This window comes from Petromyzon marinus, chromosome 3 (genome assembly GCF_048934315.1).
Source record: "Petromyzon marinus isolate PM22_M1 ecotype Great Lakes invasive population chromosome 3, UKy_Petmar_22M1.pri1.0, whole genome shotgun sequence".
In the NCBI taxonomy this organism is placed as follows: Eukaryota; Metazoa; Chordata; class Hyperoartia; order Petromyzontiformes; family Petromyzontidae; genus Petromyzon; species Petromyzon marinus.
This window is the reverse complement of record NC_133669.1, coordinates 998,159-1,024,553: the sequence shown is the minus strand read 5'-3', so window position 1 is coordinate 1,024,553 and position 26,395 is coordinate 998,159. Positions and strand designations below refer to the sequence as shown.

Below are 26,395 nucleotides of genomic sequence, written 5' to 3'. Positions count from 1 at the left end.
TGCCTGATGATGTGCTTCTTACAAAATGTTCAATCATCATTGTGACCCATTGGTTCCATTCCTCAGTCCTAAAACCCTCAGATACCACTGTCTCCAATGTCCTCATATCCCATTTTCCTATCAAGGTCTCTAATGTAATCCCCTCATGTTCCAATGCCCCCTCATGTAATCCCCTCATGTTTCAATGCCCATCATGTTTCAATGCCCCCTCATGTAATTTCCTCATGTTCCAATGCCCATCATGTTTCAATGCCCCCTCATGTAATTTCCTCATGTTCCAATGCCCATCATGTTTCAATGCCCCCTCATGTAATTCCCTCATGTCCCAATGCACATCATGTTTCAATGCCCCCTCATGTAATTCCCTCATGTTCCAATGCTCCTCATGTTTCAATGCCTCCTCATGTAATTCCCTCATGTCCCAATGCCCATCATGTTGCAATGCCCCCTCATGTAATTCCCTCATGTCCCAATGCCCATCATGTTGCAATGCCCCCTCATGTAATTCCCTCATGTCCCAATGCCCATCATGTTGCAATGCCCCCTCATGTAATTCCCTCATGTCCCAATGTCTCCCTCATGCCCCCGTCACCTAGCACCCTCACGCGCCGTGTTTTTTTTTTATTCCCGCGCTTTTCGGGCGTCGCGCGCTAACGAGACCACGCGCCCGGCCCACGCTCACAAGCGGGGGGGGGCTCGCGATCGAAACGACCACGTGATCGTCCTTCCAGCAAATGAGCGCGCGGTATTGTCCCCCACACCCCTCCCCCCACCGCCTCTAGCCCCCCCCCCCTCCCCCGGGGTGGCGGGCACCGATGGCCGTGCCTGGCGGGGAGGCCGCGCCGTTATTCCGCGACTCGCGCGCGTCGCACGGCGGTGTTGGGTTGAGGGGGCCCCCGCATTTGCAAGCGCTGCCCTCGCCGTAACGCCGATTAACATCCCCGCCCGCGCGTGCGATGACGAAGACGACAACGACGGTGGGAGGTGGACACGAAGCGGCGCCGTGAAAGCCGTGACAAAACGACGGAGGAGGAGGAGGCGGCGGCCCCCGGTGAGTGAGTGCGAGGGCGGCGCTGTCGAGGCGGCAGGCCTCCGGGGCCGCTCGAGAATGCGCGCGCCCAGGAGAGAGCCGAGCGAATGAGCTGGGGTCCATTGCCTGAAACGTCTCCAATTATATTTGTGTTTTTTTTAAAGAAACTTATTGACTGCATCGCGTTATTTTTCGCGCCCGTGTATCGCTGCTAACGCACACCGAATCGATGCTTTATATTTAGCAGTGCGGATGCGCGGCCACTGCGGCACTGCGCCCTCTCAGTGGTCCGTGGCGCGGCCCGCGGCCAATGGGAGCGCAGCGTGCGCGTCACGTGCGCACGCGCTCCCCCGTGCGCGCTGGGGAATGTAACAGCGCGGTGTCGTGGGCTCCCCCTTCCTCGTCCGCCTTTGTTTCCCCCCCTCCCCCTCCGTTCTCTCGCGCTGGGGAAACGGGTTGCCGCGTCGGCCTCGTTTCCCACTCGTACCGCCGAGCGGTGGAGGGAGACCGAGACGGCTTGCGAGGAGAAACGATCCAATCGGCGCGATCCCGCGTGGCACGTGACGCGTTGCGGGGGACGCGAGACACGTGGAGAGGGAGGAGGAGCGGGGAGTGGGAGATGAGCGGGGAGCAGGGAGAGGGAGCAGCAGGGTGGTTAGGTGGGAGATGAGAGGGAGCAGCAGGGTGGTTAGGTGGGAGATGAGAGGGAGCAGCAAGGTGATTAGGTGGGAGATGAGAGGGAGCAGCAGGGTGGTTAGTTGGGAGATGAGAGGGAGCAGCAGGGTGGTTAGGTGGGAGATGAGAGGGAGCAGCAGGGTGGTTAGGTGGGAGATGAGAGGGAGCAGCAGGGTGGTTAGGCGGGAGATGAGAGGGAGCAGCAGGGTGGTTAGGTGGGAGATAAGAGGGAGCAGCAGGGTGGTTAGGTGGGAGATGAGAGGGAGCAGCAGGGTGGTTAGGTGGGAGATGAGAGGGAGCAGCAGGGTGGTTAGGTGGGAGATGAGAGGGAGCAGCAGGGTGGTTAGGTGGGAGATAAGAGGGAGCAGGAATATTGGGTGAGGAGGGGGGATAGGAAGACCAGGGAACTGGGACACGTGGTACAGCAGCAAGGGCCAGGATGGAAGCAGGAGGCCGATATCTTCTAAAGGATGTTACGAAAATGCATGGCTTTAAATATGACCCTACATAAATAAAAGTAACATAAAATTTGCTTATTTGGTAATTAACAATAAAATACCAATCGTAGGGGTCGCGCCCTTGATGAACGGGAATGCAGACCAAAGCGCGTGGATCGAGCTCGAATGTTAAATTTAAGCAATCTATGATAGCTACCGATTGTCGGTTTGATAATTATTCGACATCGGATACCAGTGAAATATTCAACTCTCCTCCCAGGTTGAGCCACTATTTGGTGACTTCATTAGCACCGTTCGCGTCACGTTCAGCGTGCCCCCCCCACCTTTCAGAGGCAGGAAGTTGGAGTGTGTTTGACATAAAACGGGTTTAAAATGCTTGGGCCACTAATGGGTATCATCGAAGAATCGTTGCAGCCAAACATTGAAACTGAGCTCAGAACGGAAGGTACCAAATACAACAATGTGGGATCAGCGGCCAGGATACGTGGGGCCAGGAATTAGGACATCGGAACTTGGGGCCAAAGTGGAACAGAGCAACGGGATGGCAGGGACAGGAGGCAAGCACACAGAGGATCCATCCCATATTTTTTTTTGTTTTACGGAACAAATGCTCGCGTTGGCTGGGTAAGATTTTGGATCAGTTATTTGAAAAAGGTTGCTTAGTACCAAGTTGTAAGCAAATCAGTGTTAAAAACTATACTGTACTAATGATGGGCTGATATTCGATTTAAAGCTTTCGTGACTGCAGGGATTCATCTTCTTGGTTCTTTCGGTAAATAAAAATAAAACAAAATAAAATTCTCACGACGTTTCGGCCACAACACAAGTAGCCTTACTCAGGTGAAGGAGCAGAACTGTCGGGACGACAGCGCTCCAATGAACACTGCTAAGCTAGGCAGCGTCTTTTAAGCTGGGTGGGAGGAGCAGAGCGCCTTGACAAAGGAGTTTACATATCAACAGAATAATTTAGCATTGCAGTAGCTGTGTTAATGTGATAGATTAGCAGGATATTAAAGTCAGAAATAAGCGTAACTGGGAGATTAGCAATTGTCTCTGTGTTTGTATATGCCTCTGTTGATATGTAAACTCTGACTTTAACATAGCTACATCCGTGACCAGTTACATGCTAATCCCTCACACTAACATCACGCTGCCTAGCTTAGCAGTGTTCATTGGAGCGCTGTGTTTCCGACAGTTCTGTTTCTTCACCTGAGGAAGGCTACTTGTGTTGTGGCCGAAACGTCGTGAGAATTTTATTTTATTATGTTTTATTTTTATAATTTTATTATTTCCCTTCTACGTGACTTTACCGAAAGAACCAAGAAGATGGGCTGATATTTACGTCATTCTATTCCTGAAAAGTAGAATATTTGACTGTGTGGGTTTATTACATCAGTGGCAATCATCTCACCCGAACTTCTCCACTTAAGCTCATATTCATACAGAGCACGCATTATTTTCGACGCCCTAACCGCATTGGTCACGAGCATTTGAGTTGTGCTCTCGGCGTGGAGGTGCGGGATGTAAGATGCAGCGCGTGACCTGCCCCCCCCCCCCCCACGTGCTTCAGACTTCGAGTCACACGACAGTCTTTTGCACTCTAAAACCATTATAAGTGGCTAAAAACGCTCCCCGAATGTCAAACAGACGATGCTTGTTTTGTAATTGTTTTGCTCTGTTGTAATTGTAATGCCATACTTTGGGTCCATTTGTTCAGTCGAGCAAGATGTGTATGTTCCAGCCAAATCAAATGTTCGCCAAACTCATGAGCAGAGTGAACGGAAGGAAACTGAATAATGACCATGAGCGTCGTTGTGGAGAATAAAAGTAAAATATCTGCCTCACCGTTAAAAGAAAATTAGAAGTAAAGAGCAACCCCCAAGTCCTTTGGGCGAGACGTCACTACAAATGAACCCGTCTCAACGCTGTGTGCTGCGGGATGACGTCATCCGGCAGATGTACTGCGACGTCACCACAGGCAGGCAGGAATCGAGACAAGCAGCCAGTGAAACTGTTTTGTGCGTAGTATAACTAGTGTGAAAACATCCACTTGCCCACAGGTACAAATGTACACAGATATGCATCAGCACATACGAATTTCGCGCGCGTTATGCTATAGATAGATGCCTTTCAAAAAGGGTTCACAAAGCGAAATCGTGTAGAATATGCCGCACAGTCACCCAACCTACAATGCACCCAACCCACAATTTTGGTAGAAATAGGTCAGCCGCATAGACGTGGAATCACGCACACCGAACCCGCATCAAGCGAGGGAAACCTGTAGAACATTTCCCTCCTGACCCACCACGTTCCAGTGGACGCTATGGTGCCACTCCCTGTCTGGCCTACCCCTGCCTTCATCCAGCAGTGGAATAATTATCACTGATGATAAACTGCCTAAAACAATATTTAAGTCGTGCAGGAGAATATGGTTTAGCTTGGCATGCCTATGGCATTAATTATGGATACAGTACACTAATTTGGATTCCGGCTGTAAAATGTATTTTAAAGAAAATGTTTTGGCAGTTTTAGGGGCAAAATATTGCAATAATTTTATTGTCTATATATTTAGGGCCTTTACATAACATTTGTCAGCATATTTATGCATGCTTACTAACTTAATGCTCGCAACTTCCACCTTATTTACAAACGTTCTAGATATATATTTAAGTATATTTGCCATTAATTATTTGACCACGAATGGTCCATGCTTGCATTGTCTGTTGATAAAAGATAAGTCGTTTATTGTCGCATCTGTTCCCATTGTGGTTACTGTACTTTATGAGAATAAAAAATGGGTCCAACTTTATCTAAACATTGCAAGCCCGTCAATATGCTCTGTGCATGCCGATTTGCAGCACATTGAAAAAACGATGAACATTGTCACATCGAGTTGGTAACAGGTGCCATAACAGCTACGATAATGGTGCACCTACAGTGCAAGATTCGCTTCTGGATTTAACGAGCTCCCTGTATAATACAAAGTGCGTCAGAGTCTCATTACTGCAAACAGGTCTCTCGTTAACTCAGTCTCAAACCAACTGTTGTCGCGCCGCGTGTGGCAGGCGAGATTTTCTGACCACTTTTTGTTAATTGCCCGTTGCCTCGGAAACACGGCAATCACGGGAAATGGATTGTGCTTCCCCGCAGCCTTTAGTTTGTACAGCGTTTTTTTGTTGTTGTTGAGATCTGCTTCTGTAAATGTACAGCAAATTTCACACTGAGCCACGAATACCAAAACCATTTTTTTATTTTATCCACACACTTAAGACTATTTGGCTGCAAAATGTCAGTATCGATCTTCCGAAGACTACCTCTTCAGCAGAAAATTCCATTCCTCACCATCGCTACCCTTGTCTGAGAAAGCTACATAGCTCTCACCCCTCAAACATCCCACCTCCCTAACCGCAAATACATGGTCATAGATCGTCCTTGATCTTTTGCCTCATCTGTCCTACATGGGCTGGCCCAAAGAACGCACTCGAGCCAGGCGAAGACAAAGACAGCTTGAGTCCTCATACGCGTGTTCTTTTGAAATGTAAACTAGTAGATAGTGACTTGTACATGTAATAGTAATTATGTATCAATTTACTCTACCCCCATGTGCCGCACAAAATAATTGTCATGGTTGTGATTTGAGTCATAAATCCTTAGAACTACCCCCAAACTATGGTGAATGGTTCTGCAGAATATTTTACTTGATGCATTATCATGAGTGTAACAATCGATTTTAATAGATGAATCATGAAATGCCTCGTGAATAGTCTGTCCTGAGCATGAGAATACGAATTTTTGGCCTAAGGGTCCAACCCAGAAAAGCCTTATCACTGCCCTAAGCCCTTTCAGCACAATAACACGTGTTCAGGATCAGTGGTTTTAAACTGAGCGACGTCATCAAGAGACCAGTGTGTTTCATAACACAACATCTCTGAATTTACTCACATGCCCAACCTATTTAGCTTGGTGCAATAAATGCTTCTTCCAGTGTGATGTGAGAAACATAGGTGCACACACGTATAACATATAATGATATATTATTGAGTGGACAAGATATTTCCCTCTTTTGCTGTTTTCTTAAGTCGCGCTGTAACCGAATTGTGTTGTGTGATGCATACGAAATCAACCTTGTTAATGTTTGTGAATTTTGAGGCTGTTCTGGCTGATTGCTAAGTTATGTTAAGCACAGGCCTGCAATTAGTCGTGTGCAATAATGTTCAGTGCGGACAGTGTGAAATACTACTTTTTGAGCACGTTGACACTGTCAGTGCAAGGTCACAGTGGGAGGCGCACAAACAAATTGTCTCGGCCTCCCAATAAAGGCGCACAATCCTCATTGCCATCTCTCTTATATTCCCTTGGGCCCAGATGTAATTTTGCCAAATAACCTCCCCAAAACCTCCAGCACCCAGCAGCTGTACTGACTGCACCTTGCCTCCCTCGACCACCACCGCCAACCACACACTCGCTCGGCTCACACCTCCCCCTCGGCATTTCCAAACGAATGTCAATTTGGCCTCGGTGCACAGCTGTGCTCGGCATTAAAAAGGCTACACTGGGAGAGGGGAGAATGTTCCTGGGCTTCATAATAAAGCCATGCAAAGGCAATGGAGCCGTGCAAGTGGTAACTTGTATCCATTTTTTACATGCACGAGTTTGATTTTGTACAATCAAAATGCAAATTGAGTGCCGCAAAAGCGATGCTTCAGTCATTACACACTTGTTTATACATGATAAGCTCAATATTGTGTAGACATAATAAGAGCATAATCATGTCCTGTGAGAAATGTACATTTAAAATAATAGGAATGTAATGAGTCATACCTTCCTCTCAGTTATTCGAGAAATACAGTTGTGGTTCGATTCAAGAATATTGCAGTTTGTGCCTTATCTAATTTTACGTCTCCTATTGTTTGATCTGTCTCATCCATACAGTTTCATTCACTCCATTAACCTAAATGTAAAACTATATCTTTGCACAAGACAGTATTATCTTAATTAATAAGTTATCGATTCTCAAATGCAGGATTAGATACAGTTTTTAGATGCTCGTGATGAAAACACGAGGAATTTATTTTAACCAATAATAATTAAATTCCTAAGTAAAAACATGTTTACAAAATTTGTAATGCATACATGTTTGCACGACGCCAAGAGTTATTGAATTTTGATATATACAGGAAGGTGGCAGTTCATGTAAATTCACTAAAATGCTTGTACATGCATAACATCTAATAATGTTCTGCAGAAAATACTGGCCCGCATTTAAATGATTCTTAGGTGTTGAGCCATATGCTGGTGCAGATCATCCACCCTGGGTTAATGAGGGTAAGGCTCTTGATAATGAGGATCATGTGACTGGTTCGGCAAGGCCTCCTGGGCAAGGTTCCAATCAGGCCATCACTGGCAAGAATGGAGCAGGGGAATGGTGGGGGGTGCTGTTTTCACACTGCCTTTCTGAGCACAGCAATTAACTGTATGGCAATTAGCAAAGCGGCAATTAATACATCGTGAGTAAAATCAGCCTCCCAAACGGCTGGGCGTGCGAGTGATCAGTCGTTTTGTGGCTCTCGCACAAGCATGTCCCAATTAACCCCCCCCCTCCCACTCGTAATTAGTAAACAAATAGCATTATGGAGCAATTAACAAAGCTGGTGAGCTAATTAAAAACAGCCGCTAATTAGTGCACTTGTATCAGTTACCGTAATAAATAAATGAAGGGATAGATTCTGGTCATTAGCATATGCAGGGGCCAATTAATGCCTTTGTTTTAATAATTTAAGGATTCCAGGAACATTCATAAATAGTAAATGGCTGAGAAATTAATTCTTTCATTATTTAATGCATGTGGAGAAACGCCACAAGTGAAGGTACCAAAGCATTGATGAAAATATGCTTTTTGTATGCACATATATCGCATATGCCCTACTGTATGCAATTAAAACCCCCTTTGTAAAACAGATGATTCTTAGGAAAGTCCATATATTTAATTTCTTCAACATATTCAGCAAAGTCAAATCTCCATTTCGTTATTTGTGACAAATATTAGGTATATTATAATGACATGTAGTCTGTAAATTGTATTTACACTGCATAATGCAGCCATGCTTTAACTGGTTACAGAGCGAGTACACTTCTAGCATGCTAGAATATTTTGTGTAAAATAGTATGTCCAATATATTACTCCAATATATCACTACTAAGTTTACAGGAAATGTAAAATGCATTTATTTTTAGTGGAGGAACAGATATTTCTAGATATATAGTCTGCTTATTTATTTAGCTACTTATCTAGAATGACGATAATTATTATTGTGTGTTATGCCTACTGTCTTCCCTTGGGTTGACTGAATGAATGTGGTCTTGTTACGTCGCAAACTGTGTGGATAGCATGCATTTTTATCCTGAAAAGACACCTTAAATTAGTTGCAAAAAAATGTAATGCACCTTAAAAACTGAGTGCATCACTTGAACCAGGGAGTTATGCTGTAGACAAACTGCGGTAAAATAAATTCTGGTGTAAACGATTTTTGACATTGGCAGGCCTTCTGCTGTTTTCCTCCTTTGTTGCAAACGCTGAGGCCTAGATGCGCATGCACTGCAAGAAGATTTAATATTTCATCTGGAATTCGCATAATCAGCACTCCTTCAGATGTCACGTTTGTGGCATGCTTTAATGGTCCTTGAATTCTCCGAGATATCAATAGTTAATGCGATAAATTAATGACCAGCATTCTAGATTCTGTGGGTGTGGGTGAGAATAATTTAATTATTGATGCCAGACACTAAATTGTTGCTCGTACTGTATTCAGGTGTCGTACATTTGAGAAATAGTCCTTTTTTACGAACAAAAATAAATGACATCCGATAGTAAGATAGATTACATTTGGTATTTTGTTAAAATAACAAGCAAAACGTAAATAACCTCATTTGCATAAACCAACTAAAAGCATCTGGTGCATTATTGCAGAATTAATATCTACACCATGTAGCATACAGCTCTAACGTACTGAATCATATATGTGATTTACTTTGGTATTCTACAATAAAATGCTTCATATTTCTCCTAAATAGAATATGCACTCATTTAAAAAAATGGATCACTTTATTTGTTCATAATTTCCTTTCACATCGTGGTGGTGTTTTTCACTCTACAGTCGCCTTGCGTTTTACACGTGTTTACGTAACGTGATTTTGAAATGGTGCGCTATATTAACTTACGCTTATTTTTGTTATGCGCGCACTGTTATTGAAATAATGCGCTCTAACGCGTTGGCATAATGTACGGAACGCGATGCGAGCTAATCGTTAGTTCAGTAGCGATGCCTGAGGTGCAGTACAACAACCACAAGCGCAGGCAGCATCAGCATCTCCTTCTCACGCGGCATTTTGAAGATCTTGTCAGCATGAACTCTCGCTTGTGCACACATTTGCCTACCTACAGTGAGGGAAAAAATATTTGATCCCCTGCTGATTTTGTACGTTTTCCCACTGACAAAGAAATGATCAGTCTATAATTTTAATGGTAGGTTTATTTGAACAGTGAGAGACAGAATAACAACAACAAAAATCCAGAAAAACGCATGTCAATAATGTTATAAATTGATTTGCATTTTAATGAGGGAAATAAGAACTTGACCACTCTGCAAAACTTGACTTAGTACTTGGTGGCAAAACCCTTGTTGACAATCACAGAGGTCAGACGTTTCTTATAGTTGGCCACCAGGTTTGCACACATCTCAGGAGGGATTTTGTCCCACTCCTCTTTGCAGCTCTTCTCCAAGTCATTAAGGTTTCGAGGCTGACGTTTGGCAACTCGAACCTTCAACTCCCTCCACAGATTTTCTATGGGATTAAAGTCTGGAGACTGGCTAGGCCACTCCAGGACCTTAATGTGCTTCTTCTTGAGCCACTCCTTTGTTGCCTTGGCCGTGTGTTTTGGGTCATTGTCATGCTGGAATACCCATCCACGACCCATTTTCAATGCCCTGGCTGAGGGAAGGAAGTTCTCACCCAAGATTTGACGGTACATGGCCCTGTCCATCATCCCTTTGATGCGGTGAAGTTGTCGTGTCCCCTTAGCAGAAAATCACCCCCAAAGCATAATGTTTCCACCTCCATGTTTGACGGTGGGGATGGTGTTCTTTGGGTCATAGGCAGCATTCCTCCTCCTCCAAACACGGCGAGTTGAGTTGATGCCAACGAGCTCCATTTTGGTCTCATCTGACCACAACACTTTAACCCAGTTGTCCTCTGAATCATTCAGATGTTCATTGGCAAACTTCAGACGGGCATGTATATGTGCTTTCTTGAGCAGGGGGACCTTGTGGGCGCTGCAGGATTTCAGTCCTTCACGGCATAGTGTGTTACCAATTGTTTTATTGGTGACTGGTCCCAGCTACCTTGAGATCTTTGACAAGATCCTCCCGTGTAGTTCTGGGCTGATTCCTCACCGTTCTCATAATCATTGCAACTCCACGAGGTGAGATCTTGCATGGAGCCCCAGGCCGAGGGAGATTTACAGTTCTTTTGTGTTTCTTCCATTTGCGAATAATCGCACCAACTGTTGTTACCTTCTCCCCAAGCTGCTTGGCAATGGTCTTGTAGCCCATTCCAGCCTTGTGTAGGTCTACAATCTTGTCCCTGACATCCTTGGAGAGCTCTTTGGTCTTGGCCATGGTGGAGAGTTTGGAATCTGATTGATTGCTTCTGTGGACAGGTGTCTTTTATACAGGTAACAAGCTGAGATTATGAGCACACCCTTTAAGAGTGTGCTCCTAATCTCAGCTCGTTACCTGTATAAAAGACACCTGGGAGCCAGAAATCTTTCCGATTGAGAGGGGGTGAAATACTTATTTCCCTCATTAAAATGCAAATCAATTTATAACATTTTTGACATGCGTTTTTCTGGATTTTTGTTGTTGTTATTCTGTCTCTCACTGTTCAAATAAACCAACCATTAAAATTATAGACTGATCATTTCTTTGTCAGTGGGCAAACGTGCAGAATCAGCAGGGGATCAAATACTCTTTTCCCTCACTGTATATGTCCGTTAAATGTCCAGCTACATCCAAGGTTGCCTACAAATCCAAGAAGCAGCGGAAAGCTATCACAATTGACATCAAATTAGACGTTATTGGACGCCTAAATAGAGGTGAGCATGTACTGAAGTTGGCCTCTTGCTTGGGTTAAGCGAGAGCACCATCCCGACCATTAGAGACAATGCTCAGTAAATCGAAGAAAGTGCCAAATTTGGGACCTCCATGAGTGCCAAGAAGACGTCTTATGCAAGGAGTACGGCAATGGAGCAGATGGAACGCACGCTGAGAACCTGGTTTGAAAACCAGAACCAACTAATTATTCCCGTCAGCATGCTTCTTATCCAGACCAAGTCTCGTTCGATGTACGATGACTTGGTGAAAAATTTGTGTGCTAAAGGCATTTCATGCTAGTTCTGGTTGGTTTTACAACTTCCGGAACTGCTACAGCTACCAAAACATCAAAATGACAGCCGAAGCTGCTTCTGCTGACCACGATGGTGCTGCGGAGTTTATCGCCACGCTGAAGGTCACCGACGAGGTGGGTTATTCCGCTAAGCAGGTACTCAACGTCGACGAGACCGCCCTCTTTTGGAAAAGGATGATGGCAAGGACCTACATATCCCGAAAGGAGAAGTCAGCACCTCGGTTTAAGGCCGCAAAGGATCGCTAGACCCTTCTGTTGGGAGGCAACACTGAGGGTGATTATAAATTGAAGACAATGATGATCTATCACTCCGCCAATCCCCGTGCTCTTAAAGGATATGTGAAGGACAGGTTCCCTGTCAATTATGAACATAATTCCAAAGGATGGATGACTGCCAGTATTTTCTGTGAATATTTTTTTCCGGCAAGTTGCATGAAGAGCTGCGTGAATACTGCCGGAAAAGCAAATGTTGACTTCAAGATTATCATCATGGGACCTCCTTTGCCAGTACTAAAATATGAAAATAGGTTTTCCCCTTTTTTTCTGGCAACACTATTTGATACTAGCTGTCTCTGGTGTGGACCAATCAGTTTCAAAGACAATGCATCTATATTATCAGAGTATGTTTTTTGTTTGCTTTCTGACCTCAAGTATTGCAGTTAATGCAGACATGATTCCTTGTAAAAGGTTTCAGTTTGGTGTTTGAACATCTTAACACCTGTTTGGTTGCCAAAAAAGGGGAAAAGCTATTTTAAAGATGATCCTGATCGTCTGCAATGCCTCCGGCCATCCACCATCTACATGTGATCTGATCGAGAATAATAAGGTGGTGTTTTTCCCTCCCAACACCACTTCTGTCATTCAACCAATGGATCAGGGGGTGATAGTGACTTTCAAGACCTTAGGAAAACATTCACTGACCTCGTCAAAGCCTCCGAAGACAACAAGATGACGGTGAAGGAGTTTTATAAGAAGTTCACCATCCGGGACTCCATAATGATGGTTTGGCACAGCATGGAATAAGGTTAGCCCCTCTTATATTAATGGGGTATGGAAGAAGCTGTGCCCATACTTCGCTCACGGCTTCTGAGGCTTGAGCGTTGATGAAGTTGCACGGAACCATCGCCGAATCGTTGATATGGCCAAGGCAGTCGGCTTTGACGAGGTGAAAGTGGATGATGTGGTGGAGTTGCACGATTCACACGACGAGGATTTGACGACGGAGGATCTGCAGAGAAGAAACGGCGGAAGGAAGATGGAGGGGAAGACGAATAAGAGGTTGAGGAGGTGCGTTCCCTCACAAGGAAGCGATTGGCAAAGGTTTTGAGCCTCATCTACGAAGCCATGGCCATTTTAGACGAGGATGAGTTGAACACGGAACGTAGCTCTGAATTAGCCAGAATTTTTTCTTCTGTCATGTAGTGTTATTGGGAGATGCAAAAAGAAAAAAGGATGAAAGCAACGATGAAGATTGAACGCAATCTCCATCGCTTCCATTCTTACGAAAGTTGGAAACGAAGCAGGAGCCTCAGCCAACGCGCCATCATCTGCACCATCGTCATCATCTGATGAAGACGGACCCACCACTCTCCACTCCTCCCCTTCACCAGCCCCAGTACGTGACGCCACACTCAAGCATCTCACTACGTGTTAAACATTTTGTTTTACTTGATTTTCTTTATTTTAAATAGTCTGTTACTATATTTAATACATGCATGGTAGTAATTAAAATATGTACTGTAACCAGTGAAAAATGTAGATGTAAGAATGAGGTTCAATAGCATGCACTCCCTAACCCAACCATTGCCTTGATTTTTTTATGGGAAAATTAAGTTAAATTTACACGATCTTGAGTTGCGCGCCATTTTTCAAGAACACAACCGCCGTGTAAAACGAGAGGTAGCTGTATACCTATTCCATGCGATCCCTGCTGGTGCATGTGTTTCATTCTGCGTTAGAAATACTAAAATATTCAGCGTTAACCCATCTGGAGTAGTTTATGCCATTGAGCCACTGCATTTCTCGGTGTATGATGTGTCTGGTCCCATTTATATTGATATTAAAACAACCATATTAAATTTTAAATGTAAAGGGGCAGTGTTGCTTACATACGCTAAACTATGTCTCCATTAACGCTCCCATACTACGTAAACATACAGAGTAGGATGAATGTTTCAAGCAGTGGCCCTGAGCTTTATTCAAAGAAGGCCATTGTTGAACATTTCTGGCTACTGTATTTTATATAAGCAACATTATTCGTGACGATAGAGGATTAAAATATATATTTCTCAAGTTAGCCTGCGATGCATTTTAGTTTTCAGTCAGAGAATTTGAGGCGTTAATATCTTCCGAGCACTGTCTCTCAAGCTATGTATTTATAAATCCTTAGAAATTGCACATTGGCAACTGTCATTTGCACTATATACCGTATCGATCGGCGAGAGAGAGAGAGAGCACTAATAGAGGTTTCACGTCGTGCACAGAGGGGGCTGCTTACGCATGCACGGTGCGTCGCGCTTTGCGTTCGTGCCACCGCCGCACGCCCCGCTGCATTGCAGCACTCAGCCGTGCACTGCCAATGCTGGGGGGGCTGGGTGTGGTGTAGGGGGGGGGGGTTCTGCCGCTGGGGTTGTAGGGAGAGGCAGATAATGTAATCCAATTTGGCCTAGATGTGCTCACTCAGACACATGGACAGACAGACCGTGACCTCTGCACATTATGCTCAACCCCTCGTGATATAAGTGACATTGTGCTAGGGAAAATAGATTCACAAATGACAGATTTATATGTGTACACACTGTATATATGAAGGGATGTGGTGTTCGTATACAGTACATTATGGGTGTACAATGGAATAATAGAGTTGGGTGCATTGATGTTATTTTTTTTCTTCGGAAATACTGTAATGTGACGTGTGTGATTAAAAATATAATTTCCTCAAAATGTTCGAAGCGCCCATGTTTGTACATCTGCTTGTGATATGTGGTATATGTTTAAAACAACAGTATGAGCTGTGTATATGCATGCAATGAAAGTATAGTTTTGTAGTCACACACATAAAATACATTTGTGTAATCTCATATGCTTTGTTCAAATAAATCATGTTAAATAGCATGCAGCATTACAAACTTACATTTCACTAATTTAGGTTTAATTCAGCATATATACAGTGAAATTACATCTGTGTGTATGATACCATGTCTTGGACATAGGCTATATTATCATGACCTCTTTTGTTTGTGTGGCATGAATGCTCTGCGTTTGAAAATGAACATAAGTGTTACCGGATATAATAATGTCAAAAATACAACACATTATACGGAATGCATTTATAAAGTGTTTTTTTGTTGAATATGTAATTGGCGGTCAGTATTCATTTATGCTGCTCATAGCGTATGGATCGAATCATTTTTAAATGGGTTGTACATTTTTGCAGCATAAACTAGCTGGTTAGTCGAAGCAAAATAGTGGAATTCTTTATCTAACATCTGTCATTCTATAAGTGCAGGAATATGCATATTTTACAGCAAAGTATCCTTGAAAAAAACTTAAATATAATCTGAAATCACAAACTGTGCGCATACAGCTCTTAACTCCCCACTCTTATGTTTGATATCCACTTGTGAAGTTGGTATAAGATTGATAGTTTGGGCATTACACTTTGTCACCCTTACTGCTAGCTACTATCTCCCAGCAACCATATCCTGGCAACCTGATCCAGGCAATCTGATCTTGCCACTATACCCTAGTAACCATATCTTAGCAACTACATCTTGGAGACTGTTTCCTAGCAATGGTTTCTTGGCAACCAAATTATTTTAAACTGCATTCAAGCTACTGGTTCATGGCAACGGTTTCATTGAGACCATATGTTGACAATGACATCGAAGTGAATGGGTCATCCCCAGTGACTTATTCTAATTTTCGAATAAGTTCTCTGTATCACAGAATTAGTTTTTTACATAAAAAAGTAACTTAAAAAAACACATTGATAATCAGTAAATATATATCTTGACTTAAAGCTTTCGTGACTGCAGGAATTTATATTATTTGGGTCTTTCGGTAAAGTCACGTACAAATTAATAAAAATAAGAAATATTAAATAAACAAAAAACAGCGCCGTTTCGATCACAACACAAAATATCGTCATCAGGAGGAAAGAGGGGGAAAGCTGCTGAATGCAGACTGTTTTATAGGTTTAAATTGGGTGTAGTCCTCGGGTCATAAACGAAGTGGGCAGGGCTAGTAATGTTAATGTGAGAGATTAGTATGTTAATGTTAGATCGCAGAGCGGCCTCCGCGACGAGTGCGCGGATGGCTATGTTAATGCAAGAGATTTGCATGTTAATGCAAGAGATTAGCATGTTAATGCGAGAGATGAGCATGTTAATGTAAGAGATCAGCGTGTTAATGTGAGAGATTAGCATGTTAATGTAAGAGATTAGCGTGTTAATGTGAGAGATTAGCGTGTTAATGTAAGAGATTAGCGTGTTAATGTAAGAGATTAGCGTGTTAATGTGAGAGATTAGCGTGCTAATGTGAGAGATTAGCGTGTTCATGTGAGAGATTAGCGTGTTAATGTGAGAGATTAGCGTGTTAATGTGAGAGATTAGCGTGTTAATGTGAGAGATTAGCGTGTTAATGTGAGAGATTAGCGAGTTAATGTGAGAGATTAGCGTGTTAATGTACGAGATTAGCGTGTTAATGTAAGAGATTAGCGTGTTAATGTGAGAGATTAGCGTGTTAATGTGAGAGATTAGCGAGTTAATGTGAGAGATTAGCGTGTTAATGTGAGAGATTAGCGTGTTAATGTGAGAGATTGGCGTGTTAATGTGAGAGATTAGCGTGTTAATGTGAGAGATTAGCGTGTTAATGTGAGAGATTAGCGTGTTAATGTGAGAGATTAGCGTGTTAATGTGAGAGATTAGCGTGTTAATGTGAGAGATTAGCGTGTTAATGTGAGAGATTAGCGTGTTAGTGTGAGATCGCAGAGCCACCGCGACGTCGAGGTCGGCGTCCGGAGGTGGCCACGTTGGCGCAAGAAATTCAACCTGTTAATGTGAAATCGGAGAGCGGAAGCCACGGGGAAAAAATTATAAAAGTTAACATCGGAAGGTGGCAGGATGGGAACATCACAGCCAGTTATGTCTTAAACTGGTTGATGACGTCTTTCCAATGATTGCTCAGTTTGTACCCATCCTCTTGGTTGAAATTGTGTCCGTGTCTGTATATATGGATGGCTTCATGAACGAATCTTTGTTGATAGCCATTGGGCTTACAAAGTACCTTCGTCTTAGAGAAATCAATTTCGTGGGAGCCAACCGCATTTAAACAATGATCAGCCACGGCCGACGTGTTGTTCCGACCGTGTTTCAAATCTGCCTTAAGCTCTCAAGATGAATGGATATTCGGACTACACAATCCGTAAAGCTACCACCCCAACCGTTGGGAAAGAACCATCTGAGGACCCAATCAAAACCATCACCTTGCCATACATAGCAGGGGTCACCAAAAATATTTCCAAAATCTCGAGCAAACACAATATCGAGGCTCGATTTAACAGTACATAAAATTTGTGATCTGATCCCATCTGTGATGGATAGGATCCCTGATATGCAATACCCTGGCGTCTACAAAGTAAGTTGTGTCTGCGGCAGTAGTTAAATTGGGGAAACTAAGCGACATGTCTCGGACCGTGTTCGTGAGCATAAGGCAGATTTAAAACACGGTAGGACTAACACGTCGGCCGTGGCTGATCATTGTTTAAATGCGGTTGGCTCACACGAAATTTATTTCTCTAAGACGAAGGTACTTTGTAAGCCCAATGGCTATCAACAAAGATTCGTTCATGAAGCCATCCATATATACAGGCACAGACACAATTTCCACCGAGAGGATGGGTACAAACTAAGCAATCATTGGAAAGATCTCATCAACCAGTTTAAGTCATAGCTGGCTGTGATGTTCCCATCCTGTCACCTTCTGATGTAAAAAATTTTTTATATTTACCCGTGGCTTCAGCTCTCCGATTTCACATTAACAGGTTGAATTTCTCGCACCAACGTGGCCACCTCCGAACGCCGACCTCGACGTCGCGGTGGCTCTGCGATCTAACATTAACATGCAAATCTCTCACATTAACATTACTAGCCCCACCCACTTCGTTTATGACCCAAGGACTACACCCATTTTAAACCTATAAAACAGTCTTTATTCAGCAGCTTTCCCCCTCTTTCCTCCTGATGACGATCGCTTGTGTTGTGATCGAAACGTTGTAGTTTTTTGTTGATTTTATATGTATTATTTTTATTAATTCGTACCTATGTACATTACTTTACCGAAAGACCCAAAGAATACAGTAAATATATATTTGTATTAGTGTAATGGCTTTGAGTTATTGTTTGATGTTTTTCTAAACTATATCATTTATTGCTTATATAATTTGTTAATTATCAGACACTTTATATTTTGTTTCCGAATATAAAAAAAAAAACATTTGTATGGTAGTTAAATCTCATTTTAAAATTGTTTCGTGTTAAATTTATCTTCATAGTTTAATAACAACATAGAGTACAAGAAGCACAAATGAATAACGTGCTTATATCAGCCACATTTAACACGATGTGTTTGTGTTTTGTTTAGCAGCTTTCCAGTGAGCCCATGCAGAAATGATGCCAAAACCGGCTTCCAAAACGTCTGTGAGAATCACTCCGGAAGATCGAGCCCGTGAATTTAGCGGAGTCTTTCACGCCAGCGGGAAGCAGCTCATCTGCAGCTCCTGTAACATCCCCGTGGATCACACCAGAAAAGCCAGCCTGGAGAAGCATCTCATAACGGCCAAACATCGACGCCGCCTCGGCCTGTACACCATTAGCGAGGAGAAGCCGTCTAAGAAGCCTCGAGTGGTCAAAACCGAAGTCGCTCCCCAGCCGCAACGTAGTAGCAATCGCCTGGAGCCCGTTCTCAAGCTCGTGCAAGCGTTTGCCGAAGCGAACATTCCCATCGGTAAAATAGACCATCCGGCTCTGCATGCCTTTTTAGAGCAAAACGTGAAAAAGGTTGGTGTGCTTCCGGAGGCATCCGTCCTGCGGAACATGTACTCTCAGAAAGTGTACGAGTTGCATGTGAAGGAGCTCACGGAGAAGTTCGGCCGCTGCCACAATGTGGCTATCGTAGTGGACGAGACAACCGATGAGGAGGATCGATACATGCTCAATATTCTGGCAGTGCCAAGCCTGTCGGTGGAAGGGCCGAGGAACAGTGCCAATAAAAGCATTGAACCGCTGCTGGAGGCCTATCTGATTGAGTGCTGTCTGCTTGAGATAACCAACTTCAAAACGGTGAGCGAAGCTGTGCTGCGGGCAACACAGATGGTGAACATTGAGCCCACCAAAGTTTCTGCGTTTGTGACCGACCATGCGGCATACATGTACAAGGCGTGGGAGAGAAGCCTGAAGCCTATTTTCCTAAATGCCGTCCACGTGACCAGTGCGGCACACATATTGAGCATCGTGGGCGAGATTTGGCAGAATGCGTTCGACGAAGTTAGCCAGCTTATCGTGGCCATCGAGAAATCATTTTCAGCGTGCCCCGCGCGGAAAGCCCGCTTTCGCAACTTCCTGCAGGAGAAGGGGATGAAGCCAACTCTCCCACCTGCCGTACAGCCAAATCGCTGGAGTTCCTGGTTCGAGTCGGCCTCCTACCACCGCCTGCATCTGCAGGACTACGCGGAGTTTTTCCAGGGCGAGCAGCAGACGAGCGGGAGCAGCGCGGTGGAGGAAGTTGTGGAGCTGGCGCAGAGCGGCAACACTGAGGAGCAGCTCGATGTCTTGGACAGGTACGGCGGGCATGTGAGGCAAATGCTCGCCAAGTATGAGCTGGCACGGAGCACGTCGGCCTGCGTGGTGGACGACCTGCGCGAGCTCGCGTTCTGGGCGCAGGGCGAGGCGGAGGTGGCTTGCACGGTGGCTGCCGATGCCCTGATTGCCATGGCGACACGCCTGTGCCAGTATGTGGAATTCGAGAGTCCGTGCAGGTTTACCCAGCCGGCGGCACGCTTCCTGGCCGCCTGCCGAATGTTCGATCCGGCCAAGGCCGTTGAGCTGCTCATGGATTCGGGGGAAATATGCAATGCGGTTCCTTTGTTGGAAGACAACATCGCTGGCATCGCACAGCTCATCGCATACTTGGATAATCTTGGTGAGTTTGTGCCATCGGAACCAGTGATGTTTTGGAGGAAGCTTGCTGACAGATTTCCCGAGCTCTCGCGGGTAGTGTTGGCATGCTTGTCTGTGCCCTTGAGCAGCGTCGATGCAAAGAAGAGCATTTCCATGTACTCTAATGTTCTTATGTCTGAGTTCCACGGCCACAAATAACAGATTCTGTGTATAATTTGAGCAAGACTACTTGCAACAACTTATATTGGTGAATGTTAAGACCTGTGAGACACTGGAGTGATGTAGACTTCCTAATAATTCCTCAATGGGATTTGAATCTCCAAAGAAGTTCTGCCACACACACAATGATGGTCTTCAGAGTCGTAGTTTTGTATAAGTTAGCTAAAATGTGTTGTCATGTGGGTGAGTACGGTCTTATGCACAAAATAATGTAACTACTGTATGTCTCACAAATAGAAGTGAATTTGCTCTAAGACTACCTTTCAGAGTGTCTGTGGTGCTTGGCCTCAACTTATTATGATGGCCCTTTGGTGTAGCAGTGGCAGGGGGTGAGGTTGAGGGTGTGGATCTGGGAGCTTAGCAGTTAGCGCGCTGCGCTACGAACCCCCGCGATCCTAGTTCGAGTCCCGCTCACTGCCAATACTAGTGACGATTATTGGAAACGGTCCCGGGCCTACCCTAGGTCGACTCAGCCTCAAATGAGTACCTGGTGTGATGTGTAAACCTCATCACTAGGGAGACAAAGGCGGTCGGGCGTGGTGCTGGCCACTCACCCTCTCGTGTGCCGGGCCAGCCTTCATCGATGCCCGATAACAGCACTTGCCCCAACAGTTTGTTACATGCTAGACGGGGGATCTTTGTGTTGACTACTGCTCGATGGAACCTACACACTTGCTTGGCTGTGTGATATAGTCATTGACACGAGCAGGTGAATGAGCTACCAACGAGACCGGTAGTATTCTCAGCTCTTGTATTTACACTTATGATTTAGTAAAGACTCTCTTTGGGTTCATAATGTGAAGATAAAGATGTATTATGAACGAAGAAAGCTAAATGAATAAGCACTTATATGCCCGAGACTGGTATTTTTCAATTGAATACATTTGAGGATTAAATTACCCTCTTACTGATTACAGTCAAGGTTTGTAGAGACAGGTGCTGCTAAGTCCACTTAACCCCCAGCACTAATTTGGAACATTGTCATTGTCTCTGCTTTAATGAGTTTGGTGTGGTACTCTTCTCCATTGTGCAAGTGTTCAGTTCAGTTTCAGTTCAGTTTATTTTGGTATAGCCCTGCGAGCCATCCGGCTCTTGAATCGGGTACAACCACAACAAACAAAAAAACAAAAACACGAACAAGAAAAACATCTTAAAGTGACTGTGACTGTTCAAACAGAAAATCCATGGAAAAAACACAGCAAAAATATTCCTGAAAAAAGCACCGTACACCAACGCTGTGTGCAAAAAATCCCAGTGGGATGCAAGTCAAACAACAACCACAAAAACTTAGATTAAGGCCATCAGTCTAACTCCGTACTACAACAAAACAAACATGTCCAAACCAAAAAACTTTTCCAAATCACCAAAAAATAAAGCCATAATTGCAACGTAACACTGATCACAAGGACTATGACCGAATTTTTACAATAAACTACATAAATAACATGTAACACCAAACCCTAGAGCCATAGCTGGCTGCATGAGTTACTCCACAACAACAGAAGCATCGGTCGGAGTATCAAATTTTTCAATGCACCTTTAAGATCAGCACGCTAAATCAAAATACAGATAATACTTTGCAGCGTCATCCAGACCGAAACATTTTATTTTATTTTACGCCAATGAATAGCAGCGGCAGCTAGGGGTGTACAACTCCTCTAGAGCATAATAAAGTAAGTGATTCCTCTAGAGCAGTTTTGAGAGAAGAAGTGGTGGTAATTCTACATTCTATTGCCAGATACCAATATCCATTGAAAAAAGCACTCACTGTTCACATTGATGTAACATTAACTAAATGTATTCATGAACATATTGGTATTTTTTATGCTAATTTATTTGCCAAAAGTGTATATTCTGTCAAAATGTTTACATTGCAAGAGTCACTTAACATGATTGAAGGTCACTGAACACTGCTAAGTGTGACAGCTATTGGCTACAGAAGGCTATAGATGCAGAGTAAAACTAGATGATGTGAAATCAGCAGATGTGGCATGGACTTGTGTGATAATGTGATGCGTTGTTTAAATACATTGAACCTTGTGTTTTATATTCTTTACATTTCATCTTAGGCTATGAAGTGTCAGTACAAATGGTATAGCAAGCCACTGTATTTGTAAATTTCAATACATAACTAACACTGGAGGGATTGCAGTTAATATTATACTGGTAGTTGTATTTTAAGTGTTTAATCACAAGACGTTTTCTAATTATAAAGCAGATTGAACATATAATGCATTTTAAAAATTATCTTTATCCAGGAAACGCTCACCAAGTCTCGAAATTCATTCAGGAGGGTCCTGCATTGGAAAAATTGGCCAATTTATTTGTATTGAGTGCATGTGTAGTGGTTTAACTGAGACACACACTTGGGTAACTCCCTAAACGTACAACGTAGCTAGCTAGACCCCAACAGGGTCACTACATAACGTACAACACAGTTAACTCTGTACTCTGGTCCACTACCTAACCATACAACGGGATACTACATAGCGGTAACCACCACAGGTAACTATATAACCAGACCAGGTCCGTTAACACCCTGCTTGGTCCACGACTAACAAGCCCCAAAGCCCGGAGACCGAAGAGACGTAGACAGCGAGTTGATTCCCAGAAGACAGCAGCCCCTATCGCTCTCTGGACTCGTCTCTTATGCCCCTCAGTGTGGCCTGGCTCCGCCCTCGACCACGCCCCCTTCTGGATCTTACCAGGAGAACGAGGACCCTACACCACGTGTCGCATTACCTCTTCTGTTCGGTCACATGCCCTCTCGGGTTCATCCAGACTGTTTCGTCCTCCCATGCCCCCTCTCTGCATTCACCAGAGTCATGCCCCTCATGGACTCTCCTTGGTACCCCAGCACACGCCGCTGACAGAGAGGACCATTTACACCCTGGTTCTTCTTGGAACTGCCGTAGTGACCCCATATATGTCACTACACATGCATATAGGAAGAAATTTGAGTACCTGGACACAACTCACACATAGGGGAGAATAACACTTAAAAGTCTCTATAGACGGGTTACCAAATCTACATTCTGTTCTGCCATATCTTGACCGTCATGGAGTCCGACGGGTTTATATTCTTAGCACAGGCTCGCCTGCACAGTTTCATACACTATTGCTCAAGTGTAGTGATTGGCTCGAAGGATGATGGGGATGAGCAAGAGACGACGGAAGGGAGTGGACCCAAAGACGCTTCTGTCGGTGGCCACAAGATTCGACAAGCCTGAGCACAAAGCAGGGTAACCCAACGTACAATACACATGTTTAATTCAATACCACGATATACGAAATGTGTGTACTGTATATATGTCACTCAAGCTATAAACAGATTGTACTTGTAAATAAACCTTGTTGTGCATATTCTGTCACTAATCACTGGAAAGCTATACATTTGATAAGTCAGTCCATGTTCTGTAATTGCGTCCTCACACTGTGTTTCAAAATCATTTATGAACAAAAAAAACCTATGGTGCTTGAAATAAATGGAAGGAAACTACGAAGTAGAATGTGTCTGTACCACATACTTGGCTTGCATTGCCTCCTTAATGTAGCCATGCTGAGCTGCGAAGTTGATGTGAAAGGTGAGCTGATTGTGAGGTCGCACCTCACCACGTGGTGCTGAGCATGCCTGTGGGGAGAGTGGATGCTGTTTATTGTTCTTTTCTGCTTTATCGGTAACAAAAAAAATTCCGATCAAACACTGTTTTCTGGCAGTACATTGGTTTGTAGTCCAACCAGGAGGGATTTTCTACAAAGCCAAGTCAATTGTCTCATTAAACTACCAATTACCATCGATGTTTGAGGCAGTTTTACATTTCAAATTCCAATCTTTTTCATAGGACAACCACTATATTTACAAAATGTGGGGTATGTTTTACCCGCCCCATGGAAATGATAAGCTGAGTCTACCTCCCGAGATTTGACTTTGCAAATTTGTGATTGACTAGATGGCTCTTACACCACCTGGCCTGATGACGATATTGGCTTCCTTAAAAGGGCAGTAAAACATTTGTCAAACATGAAAATCGATACCCTGTAAATTACAAACAGGTGTATAATGTGCTCATCTTCAACACGTGTGGACTTAGTGACATTTTTGACATTCAAGAGACGCAAACTATTTGCATTTCCAAGAGGTTTTCAAAACAACGTGCACAGCTTGAAAAACAATACTCCGCTATAAACATGCGTCGCTTTTAACTTTCCAAAACACACATCACAAAACACTGAAATGGTTCCAAGACTGCAAGTGACTTAAGTGTCTCCAAGCTCAAGACGGTGCCCGTGGCGTGAGGTTTACGAGCTGTGTGTGCGCACGCTTCCGTCTGCTGATCCAGTGCGAGTCTCCACCCAAAATCAATACCTTCCCCAGCACAAAATCCCACGCAGGTGCGTGTGAATGTAAGCAAAACCCCTGATGGCAGGCCAGCTGCGTGGCGTGAACGGGTACACGATGTAACGAAAGGGAAAAATGTACAATTCTCAACATACATAACGTGGAAATCGCCAATAACAAGTGTCGCGTGGCTCAAATGAAAGATGAGCAGTCTGGTAATCTTTCGGGGCCTTGGAATTACATATTTGCGTGGCGGGATCATGTGTTAAAGGGCAACCACTGGCGACTTCACGCAAAGTGGTGCACATCTTTACTGTTGAGGTGATGGGCGATGATAAAAAAAAAATCTGTACTGTAGTTCTGTACCTCAAGGCTTGTGTGCAGGCATAGCACAAGGCAAATGCAAAGCCCAATACATCCATTATGAACCCTAACACATTACAGTGCATGATCAAGTGTATTTGTCAACACTGAAGTGTGGTATTTTACACAGACGCGTTATTCAATACCCATCCGTCCATCTCATTGTGTTACTGTAATATTCAACAAATCCAGAAGTGATGAAATTTCACAAATAGCAAAAAAATGTCATCAGATAAAAAGTATCTGCTGCCCTGGGACAGAGTGACAGATTAGGCATTTTAAGCCTTTGGAGTCTCAGCCCAGGTGTACATCACAGGTGTGCAATGTCCAGGAACTATGCATGGGACGTGCATTGGACAAACCTTGTATTTTTGCTATTAGAGAAGCCGTTGATTTGCAACAATATAAGAAACCACTAATGTCCATACTATTACAATATCATTAATCGGCTTTTTACGTAACAAAATACCAAGGTAATATGTATTGTGAGGTTCTTTTCTGTTTTATCTAGGATTTTAAGAATATTCTGGCTAATAATTGCATTAATTTAAAATAAACCGTGTCAGGTTACTGCTGTAATCGTTGCTGGCACCTCGTGTCAGTCTTGAGTAGTGTTGTTATTCTCACCCAGTGTATGCCATGATATATTGCTGTTTGATTTTTATATACTTTGATTTCAACTTATTTAATGTATCTTGAATTATCTATACATTTCCAGATTATTGTTTGCGTTTGTTGCACATATTTTGACAATATTAAATAAATTATAAGTATTGGCAATATTAATAAAATATAAGTTTGACAACCGAGGAGTCATCAAATCAAGAGGCACGGTATTAAACATGTTCGGTTCTCAAGCGTAAATATGTTGCACGTACATGTTGCTATCTGACATCATTCGGCCACGTGTACCAACTCTAAAGGTAAATCCTCTCCCAACCAAATTACAGGTGCCTGACCAAAGACGATGCAGGCTGTGATGAGGACACTGACACTATTTGGACACGTGTTGGATGGACAACAACAGGGGTATTTAAAGTGCGTTCGGAAAATTGGAAGGAACCAAAAAGAGAGGAAGTTCTAGCAGAGAATGACTTGATCGCATCAGCGATTGATGCGAAAGAGATGTGGCACCACCGCTTTGAGCATATCGGCACTCCCAAGACAGGAAAATGAAGACGGATGACGAAATGTGCAGTGGGCACCTACGGGCTATCTGCCCATGGATCGCGATGATAAGCCACTTTGTTGAGCTATCATTTGTGATAAGTATATGCCTCAGTTATATTTTTAAGTGTTTTGTTTACCTTATACTTTGGACACCTGTCGTGTTGTTTGTATTGTTTGTTGTTGTAATGACCTGACCCACCAGTTCTGACATCTGTGAGAAAAAAATATATATCTTGATAGCTCGCCGGATTCCCCCTGGAGTATAAAACAAAAGAGCTCTATATATAAAGGGAAATTTGTGAATGTGTGTCTGTTCGAAATGTTTAGCATATGTGACTGCAGGGATTCATATTCTTGGTTCTTTCGGTAAAGTCACGTAGAAGGGAAACAATAAAATAATAAAAATATGAAAGAATAAAATTCTCACGACGTTTCGACGTGATAATTTTTTTAAAATTATTGTATTGTTTCCCTTCTACGTGACTTTACCGAAAGAACCAAG

The 26,395-nt window shown here is 43.6% G+C and overlaps 1 protein-coding gene across 2 annotated transcripts; it reads left to right on the top strand.

Annotated features, from left to right (window-relative positions):
- Nucleotides 1-772: 772 nt before the first annotated feature.
- CGGBP1 (CGG triplet repeat binding protein 1) lies at nucleotides 773-23,524 on the top strand. Of its 2 annotated transcripts, none has more exons than XM_032969497.2 (2): nucleotides 773-1,051; nucleotides 18,271-23,524. In XM_032969497.2, exon 2 carries the CDS (start codon nucleotides 18,294-18,296, stop codon nucleotides 19,998-20,000), a length of 1,707 nt encoding a protein of 568 aa, XP_032825388.1. In that variant the 5' UTR covers nucleotides 773-1,051; nucleotides 18,271-18,293; the 3' UTR covers nucleotides 20,001-23,524. The 2 variants fall into 2 exon arrangements, with proteins under 2 accessions (XP_032825388.1, XP_032825382.1); XM_032969491.2 differs by having other exon boundaries at nucleotides 18,268-23,524.
- The last annotated feature ends 2,871 nt before the right edge of the window (nucleotides 23,525-26,395 follow it).